The following is a 19417-nucleotide window of genomic DNA, read 5'->3' as shown; positions in this document are numbered from 1 at the left end:
CCTGATTGTGTATTGTTTCTCTCACTTTTATGCTGACTGGCTTTTTTTTTTTTTTTAATAATTCAAGGACCCCAAATTGTTGTCAATGGCCTATTCAGCTGTTGGAAAACTTTCCAGGTAACAGAAATGCACTGAAACATGTAAGATGTTGGTTGATTTTTGCAAAGCGCTATGTTGCTCTGACCGCGGGCAAGCAAGTTAGTTTACCACATCACATGGCAATTCATAATGGTGTGTAGAATGTGGAATAGATAATGATCTTCTAACTGCTCCGCAGCTGTTCAGTTAAATTGGTGTGGAGGGTTGTTACTGAATGCTTGGGATAACCCACTTTTTTAAAAAAAAGGGCATTGTTGAAAATCTATCTGTTCTTGACATAGCTTAAAACTATGTTGGGTAGGTAGTCTTGGAGCAAAGCCTGTGATGGCATGCTTCATAAGTTCTGTGTATAGAAATTAACCTTCAAAAGCCCTATCAAAATTTACCTCTAAAAAGGGGAAAGATTTGTACGATCCGAAGAGATGCCAACGGCGACTAATCAAAAACATCTCCAAAAAAGATACCTTTGACATGCTCTGCTCTCCCCTTTTCTCTTTTATTGAAGAAGAACAGGATATTTTAATGCCACTGTTACCACAGAGGTGTCTGTGGAGGGAATATATTTGTCAGGGAACTGACATTGGAGCGAGAGGCGAAGGGGAGGCTCCCAGATGATGCTGGCGAAGGACCCAGCAGCAGGGGGAGAAACAGCTCAGTAGAGGGGGAAGCCAATCAGCGCAACACCAGGGATAAAGGGGGGCAGACGGGGGAAGTGGAGAGAGGGCTCCAGGACTCTTCACTGGACATCAGTGAGGAGAGCCCAGGTCCTCCGCTACCCACACCTTCCCTCACTCCCGCGCAGTGAGAGGAGGAGGAGACTGGGTGTCAAACAACTTTTATGTTGGAAGAGGTTCAAGAAACACCCACTGACGGATTCTGCCAGTGACTGAGGCAGCCACGTTGAGAAGGGGCTGTGCAGTCAGAAAGGTTTAACAAGGCAAATTAACCAAGAAAGGCACCAGTTTACGCACGAGTAACTCATACCTATTACAATATTGGTTGAAAATGTATTGTAACTTTTGAATAAATGTTTTTTGAATTAAAAATAATAATTCCTATTTCTATAACTTGGTGGTTATTAGATAAAATAAACCTTTACCAGTAGAGGCAGGCAATTTAGATCTAGCCTGTGATTACTGATAAAAGTAGTTGCCTGCCCTGCTTAACAGCTAGTGTTGCCTAGTGGCTAAGACACTTAGGTATGAACCAAGGCATTTTTGGTTGAAATCTTACCTCTGACATGCATTATGCCAGTAAGTGCCCTAGGGTACAATTGCAAACACAATTACTAGAGAATAAGTTATACTGAACACAGTATAACTTGCTTTTTCAGTGCCTGTGCATAAGATGCACCTTGTCAGGCTCCCATTTTTGCTATACAGGGCAGTGATACTGGGCTACCTTACAGATCGTTTGTAAGAATTTCTGCGTTACCATCATTATTAGAATGGCAAATCAAGCTCTGTGAGTTTGTGGAAATGGCAAAATTGATGGCAATTATTAGAGGCCATTCAAATCAGAGAATAATTAAAGAATGGAATGGAGTGAAGGAAGACATGAAAAAATATAGTTCCGGAACTGGAATATCAATAGATAATGTGTAAAACGTGCAGGGGTAAGCAAGGAAACAACAATAAAAGAATCAATTGAATAATTATTAAACTACAACAACACAAAAAGATGGAAGAAGTTAAAAAAAAAATGAGATCACACATGGGTGAAGGGGCGTGGGGGGTATAGGGAAATTTATAAAAATTCCTAATATAATATTTCTAATTGCGTTGCATTTATATATAGCAAAGGGAAGTCTATAGCAATTAGGTATATTTTAATCTAGTCCACTATGTAATAGGCTTATGTTACAAAACGAATATGGATTTTGAATTTGATGTTTGTAATTCTTTTTCGGTTTTGGAATAAAGTTAAAAAAATAAAATTCTGCGAATAATTGCATGTGGAGTGGTTTTAACCTTCTAAAGCAGTACACAAATACCAGGCAACATATCACTATGTTAAACGCAAGGGTATATATTTTGCTTCAGTCTCAAAAACTGATCTTTTGAAATGCTGACGTTGTCTTTCAGCCGAATACCTCAGCTGTTCACCAAGGACCTGGCACTAGTCCAACAGTTTTTTGAGGCTCTTTCTAAGGTTAGTAATTCCTTTAATAACATGCATGCGCGGACATAGGTTGTCTAGAAAACACTCCTTGTTTGTAAGGCTGGGTACTAAAGGATGTATCTCATTTCAGGAAGATCCCGACACCAGGCTTGCTATTCAAGAGGCTTTGTCCATGATGGTTGGGGCCTACACAAATCTAGAAGGAGCCCCGCGTACTCTTATGGAGGCCCTTGTGGCCTCAAACCTAATTAAGGTATGTCAACAAAGGGGTAGAGATATATGACTGAACCTCAAGACTTGAAAGTAGTGTGTTTAGAAATATCCAATGTTTCTGTTGTGAGAGATTATTCAAATCCAGTTCTGTAGCAGGTGAAGACTGCAGAGAGTAGTCACAAAGTTTACCTGTTAATGATCCTGTTTACCTTTACTTTTAGATGGACCTTAAAAATATTGATTCACTGTCGCTTCAAAATTGAACACAACAATAAGCAATTACAGTAGAAGTTTAGAATTTATTTTTTAAAAAACCTATAGAACCTTCTTGTACAAGCTGAATTATTTAGATACGACTATGAGAAAATTCAGTATGGTTGTAGTTCTACAAGAGAGTTCATGTATTGCAAATTCTGTAATTGGATAGAAAATATGAACATTGGCATACGCTCCAAAAGGTTGAACATTATTGCAAGACCATATGGTATCTGTCTTTATGCTAGACACCTGATGTTGTACTGTGTTACACTTTAATACCAACACTTTTGGTGCTATTTTGCTTTCTGGCCTCTATAAACATTTTACTGGGCGAAAAGGGGAAAGGTGCTGAAGAAATGGCAGCTTGTAGCATTTTTTAATATCTGGAGTGCCTCTGCTCCACTGTTTTCCACCCCCCACCCCCGTAGCTGCCTTTCTGCTTCATGTTTATTTCATATAAGCACCTGTATTTTTAAACAACATGAATGTGATTTGTGTAGTCTTCCTAGAGGTGCAGTGATAAAACTGCTAGCACATTTGCAAAGCTAAGCAGGGTGAAGTATGGTTTCAAATTAGATGGGGGAGAACCTCGTGTTGAGATTCCTTCATTGAAGTGGGTTGGATTAGATGACCCTTGGGATCTCTTCCAATTCTATGATTTCTTCTTTTCAGCCTCAAGTCCAAGTACGTCAGGTGGCCGTAAAGTTTGCCAGCACAGTGTTCCCTTCAGATCACATTCCTTCAAGATACTTACTTCTTTTAGCTGCAGGAGACCCGTAAGTTTAATGTTGCACTGCAGGTCAGATCTGTAAGAAGAGATTTACTGTTATAATAAGTGGTACTCTTAAATGGTGTAATTGTCTTCTATGGCTGGCATGCAGCAGGCATCCAGAAAACAATGGGTTAATTTTCCCCATCCTTCTAGGATGGGCATGATCACATGACAAAGGTTTGTATAGATTGGCCAGCTGGTGTGCCAACTTCCTTCCCTGTCTCACCTTGGAACAGAGAAATTGCTTTATCTCTTCTTCTGTCAGTTTTCTAGTTCCTGCATTTCAGCATTTTTCTATAATCTTATTCCTACTTACCCTCAACTACTAGTCTCTTATTGTTATTACTTTCTTTTTTTAAAAAAAGAAAGTCTGTTTCTTTCAAAGATTTAGTTAAAACAGAATGGGGAGCCCCCCTTCAGGGTAAAAAGGCTACTGTAGTGGCACAAAAATTCTACATGTTTCCGGATCTCTTCGAAGTTTCCCTGGCTGACACTGATAGTGGCTGCTGTAATCTGTGCAGCGGTCTCTTAGGACTGATACACTCCTCCTTTGAAGATACGGTGCCATTATCCGCCTACCATTTGGTCCTAGAACTTTTACCAAGAGCATCTCTGCTTAAAGGGGATTCTACTGGTCTCTCCTCCAGACTGCATTTTCTTCTTCTTCCATATCATTTTCCACCCCCTCTGTCTTTTGCTAGGGCACGGTTCAGTATTGGGATGTAGGCATAAGAGGCTGGTCAGTCTGTAAAAATGTTTGTCAATTGGGATGTAGGCTGTTATGCCTATCGGGTGGTTGCTCAAGAGCGCACAGATCCCTCACTGGTCTTTTTAAAGGCTTTATTATTGGTAAAAAGCATTTACAGTGCAGAACGCCTAAACTCCCATGTCTTCCTCAGTCACTAGCAGAATCTGGGAGTGGGCAGTCCTTAAACTTTCCCCAGCAGAGTAGTTTCTTGACCCCCACCCAATGCCTCCCCTCTCTGCGCGAAAACCTACTGCTCAGGGAAGGCTTGGGTAAAGGGGGACCTGCCTCACCCCCGCTTTGCTCAGGCACGGTATCCTGGCTCTTTCTTGCATCCTCCGAGCCCTGCAGCTCTTCCCCACTAGAGGCGGAACCTCCCTCCTCCGCTGAGGAAGTGCTGCTTCCCACGATCTTTAGGGGCTCTCTGTAATCCAGCTGCCTTTCCACCTCTCGCCTCTGAGCTGATGGCAGTTCCCTGACATAGGCATAAGAGGCTGGTCAGTCTGTAAAAATGTTTGTCATTTCATCCTGCAGGCAAAGGCAAGAAGGGAGGACAGCTTTATTGTAGCTGCACATCGTGGCTTGATGGTATGAGGGGGTTAAACCAAAGATTTGCAGTTGGTACAGTTTTAGAGAATTGGTCTTGCATTTGCCCTGTTGCATTAAGACATGCTCTAATTTCATTAACAGAATGCAGAGTGAAACAGATTATAAATATAAAAAACCATTACACATACCTTTGTAAATAAACCTTTTTAAATACTGTACAGTGTATAAAAACATTGGCAATAAAAGCTAGTCTAAAAGGAAACTGTCACCTTGATAAATTCATCTCCACTTTAAGGGCATTTGAAACTGATTGGTCCCAGCGGTTCTCAACCTGTGGGTCCCCAGATGTTGTTGAACTACAACTCCCATCATCCCTGAGCTCTGAGCTTGCTGGCTAGTGGTGATGGGAGTTATAGTTCAACAACATCTGAGGACCCACAGGTTGGGAACTGACAGGGCAGTCCATGCTTTCTTTGGTGGGAAAATTTCTCAGATTTGTGGCCATCACTGAAAAGGCTCTGCATTGCGCTCTCAATGTGTGTGTATGTGTGCACAAACTGGCTTTCCCCCCTTAATTTTTGAAAGACGGGAAGAAGTACATGGAGAGGCACAACGCGCGCTGAGAACGATTCCCGGCAAAAATGAAAAGGAGAGCGGTGGTAAACAGATGCCTTCCTTCCCAGAAATGGTCCAGTATATTCAAGAGAAGGTACAGAATTTCGACTTAACTCCTGTTGACTAGTAATGTCTGTACAGAATCTAGTCATAATAATGCAACATACACAGCCCACACCAAAAAAAGAGAATCGTGTGAAGACTGATGCTTAATCTTAACAAGTCTGGTGCCATAAGCTGCCTCGATGGCTGAACACCTGGCAAGCCTTTCTGAAGAAAGGGTGATAAAGAAACACCAGCCCAGTAAATATTAAGCAGAACCTTGAGAAATACCAATGAAAGACAGCTGTTTCTCTTTCTTAGTGCTTCCTGGACAAGGTACTTTGAGATACAGTGGTGCCTCGCAAGACGAAAAGAATCCGTTCTGTGATTCTCTTCGTCGAGTGGTTTTTTCGTCTTGCGAAGCAAGCCCATTGACGGATTAGCGCTTTTAGCGGCTTTTAGCGGCTTATCTGCTGATCGGATCAGCTGATAAGCGGCTTAGCGGCTTAGAAAAAGGGGGGAAAGGAAAAAAAACCAGCAGGAACTCGCAAGACATTGTCGTCTTGCGAAGCAAGCCCATAGGAAATTCGTTTTGCGAAGCACCTCCAAAACGGAAAATTCTTTCGTCTAGCGAGTTTTCCGTCTTGCGAGGCATTTGTCTTGCGGGGCACCACTGTAATTGTGTTTCTCTGCTACCTTTTGGATACCAGCTCTGTTCCGATACTAATAATAAAAAGAGCAATTTGCATTAGTCCTATGGGCCACACCTCATTTGTTAAGGTCTTCTGGGGAAGTCCTTCATTGGGTGTCTTCTCTGTATGTGATTAGGCTAGAATTCATTTTGTTACAAACTAGTCAAGTATGTGCTTCTGTTTTGCCTCCCTGCAAGGCTCAAATGTTGTTGGGCGATACATTTTAATTGCACAGGAATTAGGTTATGGTTGTTGAGTTGTTGAGCACAAGCTGCCTGGACATCTGTTAGATATTTTGTCCCCCCCCTGCTTTAGGCTTCTCACAGAATGAAAACACCTGCTAAATATATGACAGGGACTACAGTCATGCCTTTCAACCCAGCTGCTTTTGGAGAGGTATGTGTATCACTTTCGCAAAATTTTGTGTCCGTTCTGATAGCTCTAACCATATACCTTTCTCCCACATGAACCTGCCTGAAATTTAAGATTTGCGTTGATGTCCTCTGGCTTCTCACATTGGATTGTTAGGTGGGAGATGGCATTCCTTTTGTGAAGCTCTGTTGCCCAACAGGTGAGGGAGGCACCAACTTTATCCTTCAGAAGACAAGCTGTGTGGTTGTATAGAGTTCTGACATGAACATTGCCCTGCGCATGATGCAGTCTAAGCTAAACAAATTAAAGTCCTATTGATTCAGCTGAATGGTTCAGCTAATTTTAACACATTCCCATAGAAACAATGAGGACAACACTCTTCTGAAATCATACTTAGACTAACATTTGAGCTGCAGGCTGCTTAACCAATTTTGCAGGCGTTCGCGCCAAGGCACTATACAAAATGTTGTTTTTCACAGTTGCAGTTCTTGCAGAAATGCACATATTGACTTTTTTATTTGTTTCTTTAAAAAAGAAAGAAAGAAAGAAATGCCCGAATTTGAGTGCTGGAATAGTGTAGTAACCAAGAGACTTAATTACAATTGGGAATTCACCATTTGAATCTCAGCTCAAGCTTTGAACTCACTGAGTGGCCTCACGCAAGCCACGCTGCCAGCCTCAGACTCCATGTGCAACTCTGAGATAATTATACTGACCTACCTTACAAAGCTGAGGCAATATATTTGGGGTGCTTTGAACTTTCTGAAGCTATAGGAATGCTAGCTAGTATTAGTAAATTGGGAATCTTGGTTCAGGGAATGAAGCCTTCTGACCGATAGTGATTGTTGTTCCCAATGCCAAGTGGCCTGTTTCCCTAACCTTTTATCTTGTTTTCTTCTGCTGCTTAGATCGTCCTGTACCTCCGAATGTGTCTCGCTCACAGTTCTGGTGTGGTGCCCACCTCTCAGAGCTTAGCCGAAATGCAAGATCATGCTCCAGCTATTGGCCGTTACATTAGAAACCTTCTCTCTGGACACGTCATAACATCCTCTTCCTCAAAGGGAGGTGAAAGCAACCCTGTGCAGATCTATATAAGCCTTCTTCAGCAACTGCTGTCTGGTGTTGGAGGTGAGAAACAGCGCTCTGCGGAGGTTGAAAGAAAAGACTCCCTTTGCTATCTTTTCCTTTCTGACTTAATCTATTAAAGGTTTAAATGAAGACGAGTACAAAAAGTGAGTATAGAATAAGAAGGAACCCCCAACCTCCCCTTTAATCCAGTAATACTAGGTCCACATTTTGTAGTACAGTATTGCAGTATGAATGCAGGAAGGGGGAATAAAATTAGTAATATAAAACATATTCTCTAAACTGCGGTAATACATATTACAATGCTGTTCCAGATTGGGGATTCAAGAGAACTCTAATTATACCAAATTTATATAGACAATGCAACTATCTAATAATAATAACAATAGTATTTATACCCCGCCCATTTGACTGGGTTTCCTCAGCCATTCTGGGCAGCTCCCAACAGAATATTAAAAATAGAATCAAACATTAAAAACTTCCCTAAATAGGCCTGCCTTCAGATATTTTCTAGAAGTCGTATAGTTGTTTATTTCCTTGACATCTGGTGGGAGGGTGTTCCAGAGGGCGAGCGCCACTACCAAGAAGGCCCTCTGCCTTGCTCCCTGTAACGTCACTTCTTGCAGTGAGGGAACCGCCAGAAGGCCCTCGGAGCTGGACCTCAGGCCATTTTGTTTACGTAGTCTGAAACCCCCTGCCATTGGCCCCCTCCTATATAAATCCGTGTTGTTACCGAATTCATTAAAAAGTCTTAATGAATGAGCACTGAAAAGGTCAGTGCAGTGACTGCTGTCAGTCACTAGGTCAGCAGCAAATAAATTTGTTTCCTGAAAACATAAGAATTGTTTTGATCCACCAGGAGGACAATGCTCCTGTGCTCTGGCATTCTGTTTCCATTGCCAGCCTGCGGTACTCATGAGCAGGGCATGAGAGCTGTGGGCTTTCCCAGTTCGCTGTCTCCACAGCTTGGTATTCAGAGGTATACCACCGTTGTACATGGAGGTTCAATGTAGGTATCATGGCTAATACTCATTAATATACCCATTCTCCATGATTCTGCTTCTTCCCCCCTGCCTACAAAAATGCATCTTATGTTTCTGGCCATCATCACATACTGTGGAATTCTGTAAGTTTAATTCCCCTTCCTTGCTTTAAACTATCCAGGTCACGGTGTGTCTTAAAAGGCTTCTGGATGTGTCACCTTAAGCTAGGTGTTAGGGCTGGGGAGAACATGGAGACGTCTTGACTCCTAGAGAAGAACAAGGAGGAGTGATTACTGTTTTTTTATGCGTTGTCTTGTGTACGATGCCTTTTTTAAAAAACAAAACAACTCTTTTCTAATCTTGCCTTTCCACCCACATAAGCAGAGTGTGACCCTTTTGTAATTCCACTGTTCGGCATGTCTTCCATTTCCTCCTAAATCCTGGGCTTTCCCCACCCCCATCTTACATCACTTCCTCTCATCACAGCGACACCGGAAGTGGCATCACTTCCAGTATCGCGGGATTTTGGCAGCTCCTCCATCTTTCCTGCTTTCTGGTTCTGTTTGGGTGAGTCTTTGGTGGCGTGGCTTCCCAAACTGCCATGCGGTTTTGAGAGAGTTGCATTCAGATTTCTGTCTTTCTTTTAAGAGAGGAAAAGGAAATGCAATTTGTTTTGGTTTTTTCCTTTTCTCCACAATTCATGATTTTTTTAATGCATTACCAAATTACCATCTTTGGCGATAAGCATTTTCCAGTTTTCAGCTATTGTGCTGTTTTGGAATAAGCTGTTGTATCTCAAGGTGTATCTCAGATTGACACCTTGTGGCATCGCTTTCTGGACTCCAGAGGCTGGCGATCCTGTCTAGTCTCTGGGTTGCATTTCACTCTCTTTGGCTTGGACTTGGGTGAGGTGCATGTCATGAATGGTCGCATTTGGCTTGGTTTCAGCTTCTTGCTTCACTTCAGCTGCCTGAAACATTTAGGAGCATCAGAAGTGACTTGCCAGCAGTGCATGTGAAATTTCAGCCCATGGATATTGCGTTGCTCTTGGGCAGAATGACTCCTGTGTTCTTGTAGCATCCTGATGTTAGAAACAGCTGTTGGCGCTATGCATGCGAGATGCTACACCTCATCTTTCTGCTAGTCATTATGTGATACATTTGGCCAGCTTGAGTTCTCAATGCTTTTAGGGGACCAGCAACACAGTCCTAACCATATCTAAAGGTAAAAGTAAAGGAACAACTCTGGGTTTGTGGCACTCATCTTGCTTTACAGGCTGAGGGAGCCGGCATTTGTCTGCAGGCAGTTTTTCTGGGTCATGTGGCCAGCATGACTAAACCACTTCTGGCGCAGCGGAACACCGAAACCAGAGCAGTGCACAGAAATGCCATTTACCTTCCCGCCGTAGCGGTACCTATTTATCTACTTGCACTTTTGGCGTGATTTCGAACTGCTAGGTTGGCAGGAGCTGGGACTGAGCAACGGGAGCTCACCCCATCACGGGGATTCGAACTGCTGACCTTCTGATCGGCAAGCCTAAGAGGCTCGGTGGTTTAGACCATAGCGCCACCCGCGTCCCAGTGCCACCAATCCTCTTGACTTCATTGGGTCTTAAACCCAGATCAGTGGGGTTAGGATTGCAGCCTAATTGACTTTTAATTTAGTATTCTAAGTATCCTAGATTTATTTATTTTTGAAGCAGTTCCTAACAAGTTTTCAAATGTGATGGCAATTTTCTTTGATAGGAGCTTCAGTGTTAAACGGTATTCTTATTTCTGCCAAATGTTTTGACATGCAAAGTATACCTGTAAAAGAAAATCAGCCTTGGTGTTGCTTTATATATTTGTTTGCAATGTTCTTGGCATGTTTACTTTGTAGGCAGCAAAGGAGAGAGCATACCAAAAGCTGCTGTGTATTTGTACTGACTTTAAATAATATGTCAACTTGCCACTTCTCTATTTTTGTTTTTATAATACTGCGTAGGTTTGCCAGTGATGTACTGCCTGTTGGAGGTTGTTTCTGTCTATCCTGAAAAACTAGCTGCAAGATTTGTAGACAAAATGGATTGGATAAAGGTATGTTAAAATACTACGAAAATTGTGCATTTCCCCCCCAGGAAATGATGCATTTTGCTCCAGTTAGACAGACTCTTTTGCATGACTCCCAAAAGATGGAATGTATGTTTTCCAAGCTTGGGGCCTGGATTTGTTGACAATGGTTAACATGCAACCTGTGTCACACCCGTGCTAGCCCGGTATCTGCTTATGGCGAGGAGTCTATGTAAATCACTTAGGGATTCATTTTAAAGGTCTGCCATTGGGAAATTGGTATGGCATTGCCCTTGAATATATGATAATATTAATGTTCCAAACAAAGTAAGGATGAAATACAAAAGGGTATTGTGACAATTTCTTTTTAAAGAAGTCGTTTAAAAATGACTTTCAAAGGCAAAATGGTACAGTGTCCAGTTCTAGAGCAATTAAAACAGGAATAGAATGGCTTCTCAGGAATTGGGTCTGTATTGATTACTTACATTGTCCAGGCTGTCTTTAGTGTCCTTGAACTTGGTATTTCGTCCACCTGAATTGCACACAGGTATGGTATTGGAACAACTTTGTAGGTTTGGCCAAATTCCCTCAGAAGTAATGTTGGTGCACAGTTCTTCAATTCTGCTTTTTTTTGGGGGGGGGGTGCTTTTGCAGTTACAACTCTGGAAAAAATGCCATTCCGGAGTAGTAATAATAATTTATTTATTTATACCCCACCCATTTGGGTGGGTTTCCCCAGCCACTCTGGGCAGCTTCCAACAAAATAGAAAAAATACAATAAAACATCAGATACTAAAAACTTCCCTAAACAAGGCTGCCTTCAGATGTCTTCTAAAAGTCAGATAGTAGTTTATTTCCTTGACATCTGATGGAAGAGCATTCCACAGGGCAGGCGCCACTACCGAGAAGGCCCTCTGCCTGGTTCCCTGTAACTAGTCACTATGTGGTACATATTGTCCTAAGAAGTGTCCTAAATCAAACCTTTTAGGTCAATTGGATCATTGTTTTCATTGTTGAAATTCTAGTGAAATTTTTATATGTACTGTAACATGGTTAAATTGTATATGTATCTTTCATTCTCTTTTCAGAGCCTTATGAATACCAATAAGGAAGAAATGCGGGAGCTGGCCGCTCTGTTTTATTCAGTAGTATTGTCGACAGTGTCAGAAAATGAATTTAAAACATCAGTTCAGCACCTGATAAAAGCAGCAAAAGACAATCATGTAAGCTTTGTCCTCCTTGTCTGTTATTCTGTGTTAACTTTTATTAATGACTGTGACAATTAGTAAAGGTACTGTAGGCCCCAGATGATTTTCTTTTAATCTAAAGAAGTTGAACTAACCAATATTTTGGAAAGCAGTGATTTGTCTATAATTAAAATAGGCAAACAAATTGGGGGGGAATCATTTTGTTATGCAAGTTATGATTTGAAAAAACAGAATGCATCATGTCACTAACTTGAATTTAATTTAATGGTATGCCAGATATTTAAAAATATCCTTACAATTCTGTGTTTGTAGCAGATAATATTTATTAAAGGGTTTTAAGTGTTGTAGAATTAATGGAGGCTGCTGTTTTAGATGAGTTAGATAACCAATAGAAAGTCACATCACTGCTTTTATTTGTATGGAGAGCTTATGATGCCCTGGTATATATCCTTTAGTGATTTGCGTCTGCTTTAGTAAGATTGTTGCTTTTTATCTGCAGAATCTGGAAATGCAACATGGATCCTTGTTGGCTCTGGGATTTACAGTTGGACGGTATTTGTCAAAGAGAAAAATGAGGATGGTGGAACTGCATGACTTGGAAGATCCAAATACCATTGTTGCCCCAGAACAAGACCAGTTGATAAAGTCAACGACAGAAACCATCGGTCAGTTTATGCCTTTTGTACTTGGCCTGCATTCTTGACTCATTTGGTTCCATTTCTCTAATCCACACGGTGCGGACAAACAGGGGGCTCTGCTACAAAGCTCTCAGTACACGTTAGTAATCTTAAACCCACTACTTAGGAATGGGCACTATGTTTTGTTTGTTGCTTTGGCATCAATTCATAAGATGAGATGTTTTGTGTTGCCTGGTTTGCACATAGCACTAAACCATACAGTTGTATGAACTTGCTGGAACTTCATCTTTCCCCAGTTATTCTGCTGCTGCCCTGAACTAAGCCATTAAAGGTAAAGGGACCCCTGACCATTAGGTCCAATCGTGGCCGACTCTGGAGTTGCAGCACTCATCTTGCTTTATTGGCCAAGGGAGCCGGCGTACAGCTTCCGGGTCATGTGGCCAGCATGACTAAGCTGCTTCTGGTGAGCCAGAGCAGTGCACGGAAATGCCGTTTACCTTCCCGCCGGAGCGGTACCTATTTATCTACTTGCACTTTGATGTGCTTTCTAACTGCTAGGTTGCCAGGAGCAGGGACCGAGCAACAGGAGCTCACCCTGTTGCGGGGTTTCGAATCACGACCTACTGATCGGCAAGTCCTAGGCTCTGTGGTTTAACCCACAGCACCACCCGCGTCCCGAACTAAGCCATAGTTTGGCTTAATATGTCATCTGAATTTGGGCTTTTCATGTAGCTTTCTCCAGGCTAACCATGAGCTTTATATGTCCTATGGTTTTACAGCTGTGAGCTAAACCTCAAGCCTGGATTTGGACAGCACACAAAGCCAAACTATGGTTTAGCTCAGTAGAGCACAGCAGCAAAACTGAGGAGGAGCAAAGAGACTGTAGATCTTCTCTCCCAGAACCCACGTCCCTGTGCATCCATGCTAAGTTATGGTTTGGCTTAGCGTGCGGTGCAAACTAGAACCAAGGTTTCTCCAGTTGCAACCAAGATATCCACATAAAAAATTCCAGTTGGAAGAATTCTAGAAATGAGAAATGTATCATTATTTTTCTAGACGTGAGACTATGATGGTGCTCATTATCTGTGGGTACAATGGCGAACTAATTGGTGCTCTCCACTTTATGCAATTTCACTTACACGTGTGGGGCTCCAGAATGTAACCCCCACGTAAGTGGGGGAAAGGCCTGTACCCTTAAAATATAAATGGAGTGGTCCCATGAATACAGAAATTAGTCTTCTGTGATCTGAGATACTAGACCCCGGTATGCCCCACAGAGAGCCTCAAGGTCCATAAATAGCAACACCCTAGTGGTCCCGGGCCCTAAGGAAGTTAGATTAGCTTCAACCAGAGCCAGGGCCTTTTCAACACTGGCTCTGGTCTGCCTCATGAGACCAGGGCCCTGCAGGATCTGATTTCTTTCCGCAGGGCCTGTAAGACAGAGTTGTTCCGCCTGGCCTTTGGCTTGGAGCCAATTTGATTCCCTCCCACTCTTCTTTTTTTCTTTTTTCTTTCTCCTCCTGTGATGAGGCTGCATTTTTAATATTTTACTGTTTCAATATTTTAATGTTGTATTTTAATCTTGTTTTTAAGTTGTATTCATTCAACTTGTTTTTATTATTGCTTGTTAGCCGCCCTGAACCCGGCCTTGGCTGGGGAGGGTGGGGTATAAATAAAAATTATTTTTATTAGATAAAGAAGTGACTCAAGCACTGTAGGTGCAATATTCTTTTTATGCATACGCTGTTACTTCAGTTTTGGAGATTCTGACTAAACATGAGGAAGAACTTTCTGATAGTAAGAGTTGTTTGACAGTGGAGCCGACTCCCTCGGAACATGTTGACTTTCGTTTCTTTGGAGGTTTTTAAGCAGAGGTTTGAGATTCTTTAGCTGTGATTGCTGCATTGCAGGGGCTTGGACTAGATGACTCTTGTAGTTCCTTCCAGCTCTACAGTTCTGTGATTTCAGACCAGGCACCCCCAAACTCTGGCCTCCAGAAGTTTTGGGACTACAGTTCCCATCACCCCTGACCACTGGTCCTGTTAGCTAGGGATGATGGGAGTTGTAGTCCCAAAACATCTGGAGGGCCGGGTTTGGGGGTGCCTGTACCAGGCGAATATTTTGACTTCATTCTTGACGATACCTGTTGGAGAAGACTGGAAGTCTTACTGTCTTTTAGGCCTCCTTAAATATTTGAATTATCGTCTTTTTAAAGGAGAAATTCAGTCATCCTGTTTGTTTTTATTTTAGGTTCTTTTCTGGATAGTACCTCACCCCTTTTGGCAGTAGCTGCTTGTACAGCACTGGGGGAAATAGGCAGGAATGCGCCTCTGCCCATCCCGAATGAAGGGACTGGATTTACAAAGCTTCATCTTGTTGAAAGTTTGCTAGCCAGAATTCCCTCAGGCAAGGAAACTAATAAGGTAATGTTTTGCAACGGTTCATTGTTTCTTTATGCATGTGTGTTTATAGGTTTACTCATTTGAGGCAGAAAAATAAAGCCCATCTTCTTATGGATAAAAGACTGATTTTTATAAAGCTTATTGTCCAAAGAAAAAGTGTGGGGGGGTTATGTTGTTATTTTTATTGAGAGCAAATCAGTTGAGCATGGATTTAGAATAATCTTTTGGGTAGGCAAATTGTACCACTCATGGCAAACACACATTTCTGTTGGCTTTTCATGCATCTTACAGTATTTGCACAGGACTCAATGTTTTGTGCAGCGTTTGTGATCATTTAGCCAGCTTGATGTACTTCTGAGGTTAGGAGTTTTGTCTTCCCACCTATATACATGGACAGGTGTTTTTATAAAATTCCTTTAATTTCTTTTAGATGAAGGAACGAGCTATACAAACGCTGGGTTACTTTCCAGTAGGGGATGGAAACTTCCCCCACCAGAAGCTACTCTTACAAGGGTTGATGGATTCTGTAGAGGTAATGCTCTAATGCTATACATTAAATATGAAGGGTTAAAATTGGTATTTAGTTATTTGTGTCACACTTTCAAAGGGGTATGCTTTAGCATCTTAAATTTTATTCCTTTTTTTAGATAAGTTGGTGTAGCAGGCTTGCTTTCGTATTTGTAGATTTTGAATAATAATAATACAACAAAATATTAAAAGCACGATAAAACATCAAACATTAAAAACTTCCCTAAACATGGTTGCCTTCAGATGTCTTCTAAAAGTCAGATAGTTGTTTGTTTCCTTGACGTCTGATGGGAGTCGGCGGCCATTTCACATGGTTCCTGGCCCCTGCACCTTATATAAGCGGGCTCCACCTTGTTCTGCCTCGCCCTTTGAGTGACACGTTTTGTGACGTTTTCGGTCACTTAGAAGTTTTGTTAGAGTGTTAGTTCCCGAACACAGAAATGAGTTGGCAGATCCTTCAGAGCAGTTCAGCAAAAAAGGCACGCCTCCCTTTGCTCTCTAGAATAGTCAGAACTTTCATGTTGCCAATGGAGAACTGAGCAAGTTGAAATGTAATTCCTGTTTTGTGTGTGTGTGTTTCTCAGGCCAAGCAAATTGAACTGCAGTTTACTGTTGGTGAAGCTATTACCAGTGCTGCTATAGGAACTAGCTCTGTAGCTGCCCGGGATGCGTGGATGGTAGCTGAAGAAGAATATACTCCTCCAGCTGGTAGGTTTGGGGATAAATGACTACTTGTGTATGAAATCCTTTATCCCCCTTTTCATCAGTTCAGTGCCAGACCAGTAACAGTGTAAACTAATCTCTTCTATTCAGTTTCTCTCCCCCTTCCCTTCAGATGCTGGCTTCATACTCAAATGCTTAATAGCCACCTGGGATTAAGCCTTTCTCCAGCCCCATAGCCTTGTAATAGGATGTACAGTGGAACCTCGGGTTGCAAATGTGATCCATGCGGAAGGCACGTTCGCAACCCGCAGAGCTGCGTGTGCGCACATGTGGGTCATGATTAGGTGCTTCTGCACATGCGCAAGCTCTGAAACCTGGAAGTAACCCGATCTGGTACTTCCGGGTTCAGCGCGGTGTGCAACCCAAAACCGCGTAACCTGAAGCGTCTGTAACCCAAGGTACCACTGTAATATCTTCAGTTCATAATTGAGAGGAGAAAAGCACCTGCAGTTAAACATACCTGGTTTTCCAAATTTGCGTCAAAGCTTTTTGTCTCTGCACATTATTCTGAGTTTGGTCCTTTTGAATTCTCGCTTGATGCTGAATGTACCTCGGCGAGGCCTTAAGCCAAGAACACTGACGCACCAAAGTCATGATTTATATCCCACTCTAACCGTATATAGGGTATGTTGCAGATTTTTCTAAGCACGAGCCTACAGGAGGTTACCTGAACTTGGACAAAGGGCCAAAAAGGGCCAAAATGCTGAACTTCTAATTTGAAAACATTAAGTGCTAACCAATGGACCAGTTTGTTTTTCCCAAATTCTTTTGTTTGGAATAAACTTCTCTCCCCTTCTCTGTTCGTTTAATTAAAATAGATGTGAAAGTTAACGACGTGGTTCCCTGGGTCTTGGATGTCATTTTGAATAAGCACATTGTCAGCCCCAACCCTCACATAAGACAAGCATCCTGCATCTGGCTTTTATCACTGGTGAAGAAGCTCAGCACCCACAAAGAAATTAAGGTATAAAGACAAAACAAATTTCCCTTTTCTCTTTCTTTCTTTCTTTCTTTCTTTCTTTCTTTCTTTCTTTCTTTCTTTTTTTCCTCTGTTTGGTTTTGTCAATCTTTTGTGCTCTCTTTTCTCATTGGCCTGGTTTGCATGTCATGGTAACCCAAACCATGGTGCAGGGCAACTGCGTAGGCTCAGATGTTTCTTTCATAGAAGGCAACACGTTAACATAGGGAATGAACCTTTGTTTCCTGCAAACCAGGCTGCACCGAGTTCATACGCAGCCTTGGAATTTCCTGCCCTGTGATCTAGTCCTCCCCCCGCCCCAGGTTTTATTCTTCTTTATTTTAATGGGAGACTTTTTCAGACACTCTAGTAGGAAGAGTCTCAGAATGTGAGAAACAAGCTGCTTCCCCCCCCCTCTTCTTTTGCAGTCTCACCTCAAAGAAATCCAAACTGCATTTGTGACTACTCTATCTGACAGTGACGGTAAGTAGAATTCTACTTGCTTTCCTCTTTACATGGTTTGTTTTGCACATCTCCAGCACGACACCAGGGTGGCTAACAAAGTAGTAAGAAAAAAATAACATTGCAGTTTTAGAAACCCTATAAAATGAATCATACAGACTAACATTAGGGTCCCGAACATGGTGCCCATATCAGCTCAGTGCCAACAGACACTGACATTCCCCTTGGCGCTGTCAAGGCTCTCCTACTGTTTTATTTTGTTTTGTCTTGTCTTGTTTTCTTGCCTTGCCTTGCCTTGGGCAGCAGTGGGCTGGCTGTGGTTTTGCCTGATTTTTGTTTGTTTGATAGGAGTGCTTTGCCATCTCCCTACCTCCGTTTTGTTTTGTTGGGTTCACAAAGGCAGGAAGAGATGGTTATTGAGCATCCATCCTCCAGCAACAGCAGGCAAAACTTGCAGCTGCAAGGAACCAGTAACAATAAGGCAAACAATAGTGCTTCTTAAAACCCTGGGGGGGGGGGAATCTTACTGAATTATAGCAGTGAGGGCTCCAGATAGGACTCTGTGGGGAGGCCCTACCAGTTCTTACACAGTCTTGCCTCTTGATTAAAAACCTGCTGTTCTCCATTAGAAATGGAAACCATCATCAGGCATTGTCGATGAAGGAAAAAGTTGATGCAATGCAAGTTAAACAGCAATGGCATACAGTTTACCTGGGAGTATCTTCCATTGAACTCAATAGGAGTTGTTACTGAATAGAGTTGCATTCATTTTATCTTTTTGCTGGCTTTGCACTTTTAAGAACAAGTTCAAAAAATAAACTGGACTATCGAAATTGGGCGCTTTTTTTTTTTTTAAGCATAGCCTTCTTGGAATTCAGATTGTAACCTAATTTTTGTTTATTAGTATTTTTGCTACAAGTATTGATACAAGTAGAAGAGCATTATCCAAACTGTTATTCTTAAATGCAGCCCTGTATATTTGTTTCAGTGCCATGTAACAGTAAAGTTTATTGTTCAGCAATGCAGTGAAGTAAAGCAACTACTGAATACGAACAGAGAGTGGAAATTAAAAATATAGACTGCTACTGACATGCTGGTTTCAGAAAATTAGTGCTGTGAGATAGATAAAGTGATACTTTCTGATGGATCAGTGTGTAAAGCAGAGACTCTAAAAGTGATACTCTTTGTTGGATCAATATGTAAAGCATATTGTAAAACAGACCACTATGACCAGAACAATGGGCTGGGAGAGAAGTTTGTGCACAGTAAACAACGCTTTCAAAGTTTTTACTACTATTGTACCTAGCTAAGCAGGCAGCCACAGAACATGCAATGTTCCCATTCCCCCTGCTTTTCTCTAGATCCTAAGGCACTGTCCTCTCCAATAGAGTCGTACCTTGGATCCCGAACGCCTTGGTACTCGGACGTTTTGGCTCCCGAATGCCACAAACCCGGAAGTTCTGGTTTGTGAACGTTCTTTGGAAGCCTAATTTCCGCCGCGGTTTCCGCGACTTCTGATTGGCTGCAGGAGCTTCCTGCAGCCAATCAGAAGCAGCGATTTGGTTTCTAAACATTTGGGAAGTCGAACGGACTTCCAGAACGGATTCTGCTTGACTTCCAAGGTATGACTGTAGTTATCCCCAAAGCCTTACACCGTGCACGCCCTTCTCCTCCAGAATGCACAATGGCATTCTGGAATTGCAACCCAAGTGTACAAAGGCGCTTTTTCCTGCAATCTTCTATAATGTGCCAGAAGCACCGTGGGGAATTGTCATGCATCAAGGCAACATTCCTATGCATGAAAGAGGACTCCCCATAACTTGTAGGACTTCAGACTGTCTAGCCTGATTTTCTGGATCACAATGATAGCTAGTTCAAGGTTGTGGTGGTGTGTCAAACACTC

At 42.1% G+C, this 19417-nt stretch overlaps 1 protein-coding gene across 5 annotated transcripts in view; it reads left to right on the top strand.

Annotated features, from left to right (window-relative positions):
• ECPAS (Ecm29 proteasome adaptor and scaffold) overlaps positions 1 to 19417 on the top strand; it is a 65885-nt gene that overhangs the window by 19657 nt on the left and 26811 nt on the right. For 4 of the 5 annotated variants that reach the window (XM_082204519.1, XM_082204517.1, XM_082204518.1 and 1 more), the window contains 16 exons: positions 68 to 117; positions 2184 to 2250; positions 2351 to 2473; positions 3364 to 3467; positions 5343 to 5466; positions 6422 to 6502; positions 7387 to 7606; positions 9034 to 9114; positions 10531 to 10622; positions 11684 to 11818; positions 12303 to 12468; positions 14692 to 14864; positions 15274 to 15375; positions 15956 to 16079; positions 16913 to 17058; positions 17481 to 17535. In XM_082204519.1, coding sequence (XP_082060645.1) covers positions 68 to 117; positions 2184 to 2250; positions 2351 to 2473; positions 3364 to 3467; positions 5343 to 5466; positions 6422 to 6502; positions 7387 to 7606; positions 9034 to 9114; positions 10531 to 10622; positions 11684 to 11818; positions 12303 to 12468; positions 14692 to 14864; positions 15274 to 15375; positions 15956 to 16079; positions 16913 to 17058; positions 17481 to 17535 — 1843 coding nt within the window. The remainder of the gene's footprint in view (positions 1 to 67; positions 118 to 2183; positions 2251 to 2350; positions 2474 to 3363; positions 3468 to 5342; positions 5467 to 6421; positions 6503 to 7386; positions 7607 to 9033; positions 9115 to 10530; positions 10623 to 11683; positions 11819 to 12302; positions 12469 to 14691; positions 14865 to 15273; positions 15376 to 15955; positions 16080 to 16912; positions 17059 to 17480; positions 17536 to 19417) is intronic. The other variant, XM_082204520.1, reaches the window with a different exon arrangement.

Source organism: Podarcis vaucheri (genome assembly GCF_965113315.1).
Source record: "Podarcis vaucheri genome assembly, chromosome: 17".
NCBI classification, from domain to species: Eukaryota; Metazoa; Chordata; class Lepidosauria; order Squamata; family Lacertidae; genus Podarcis; species Podarcis vaucheri.
Note: the sequence above shows the minus strand (reverse complement) of the source record. Positions and strands in the feature narration are given on the sequence as shown.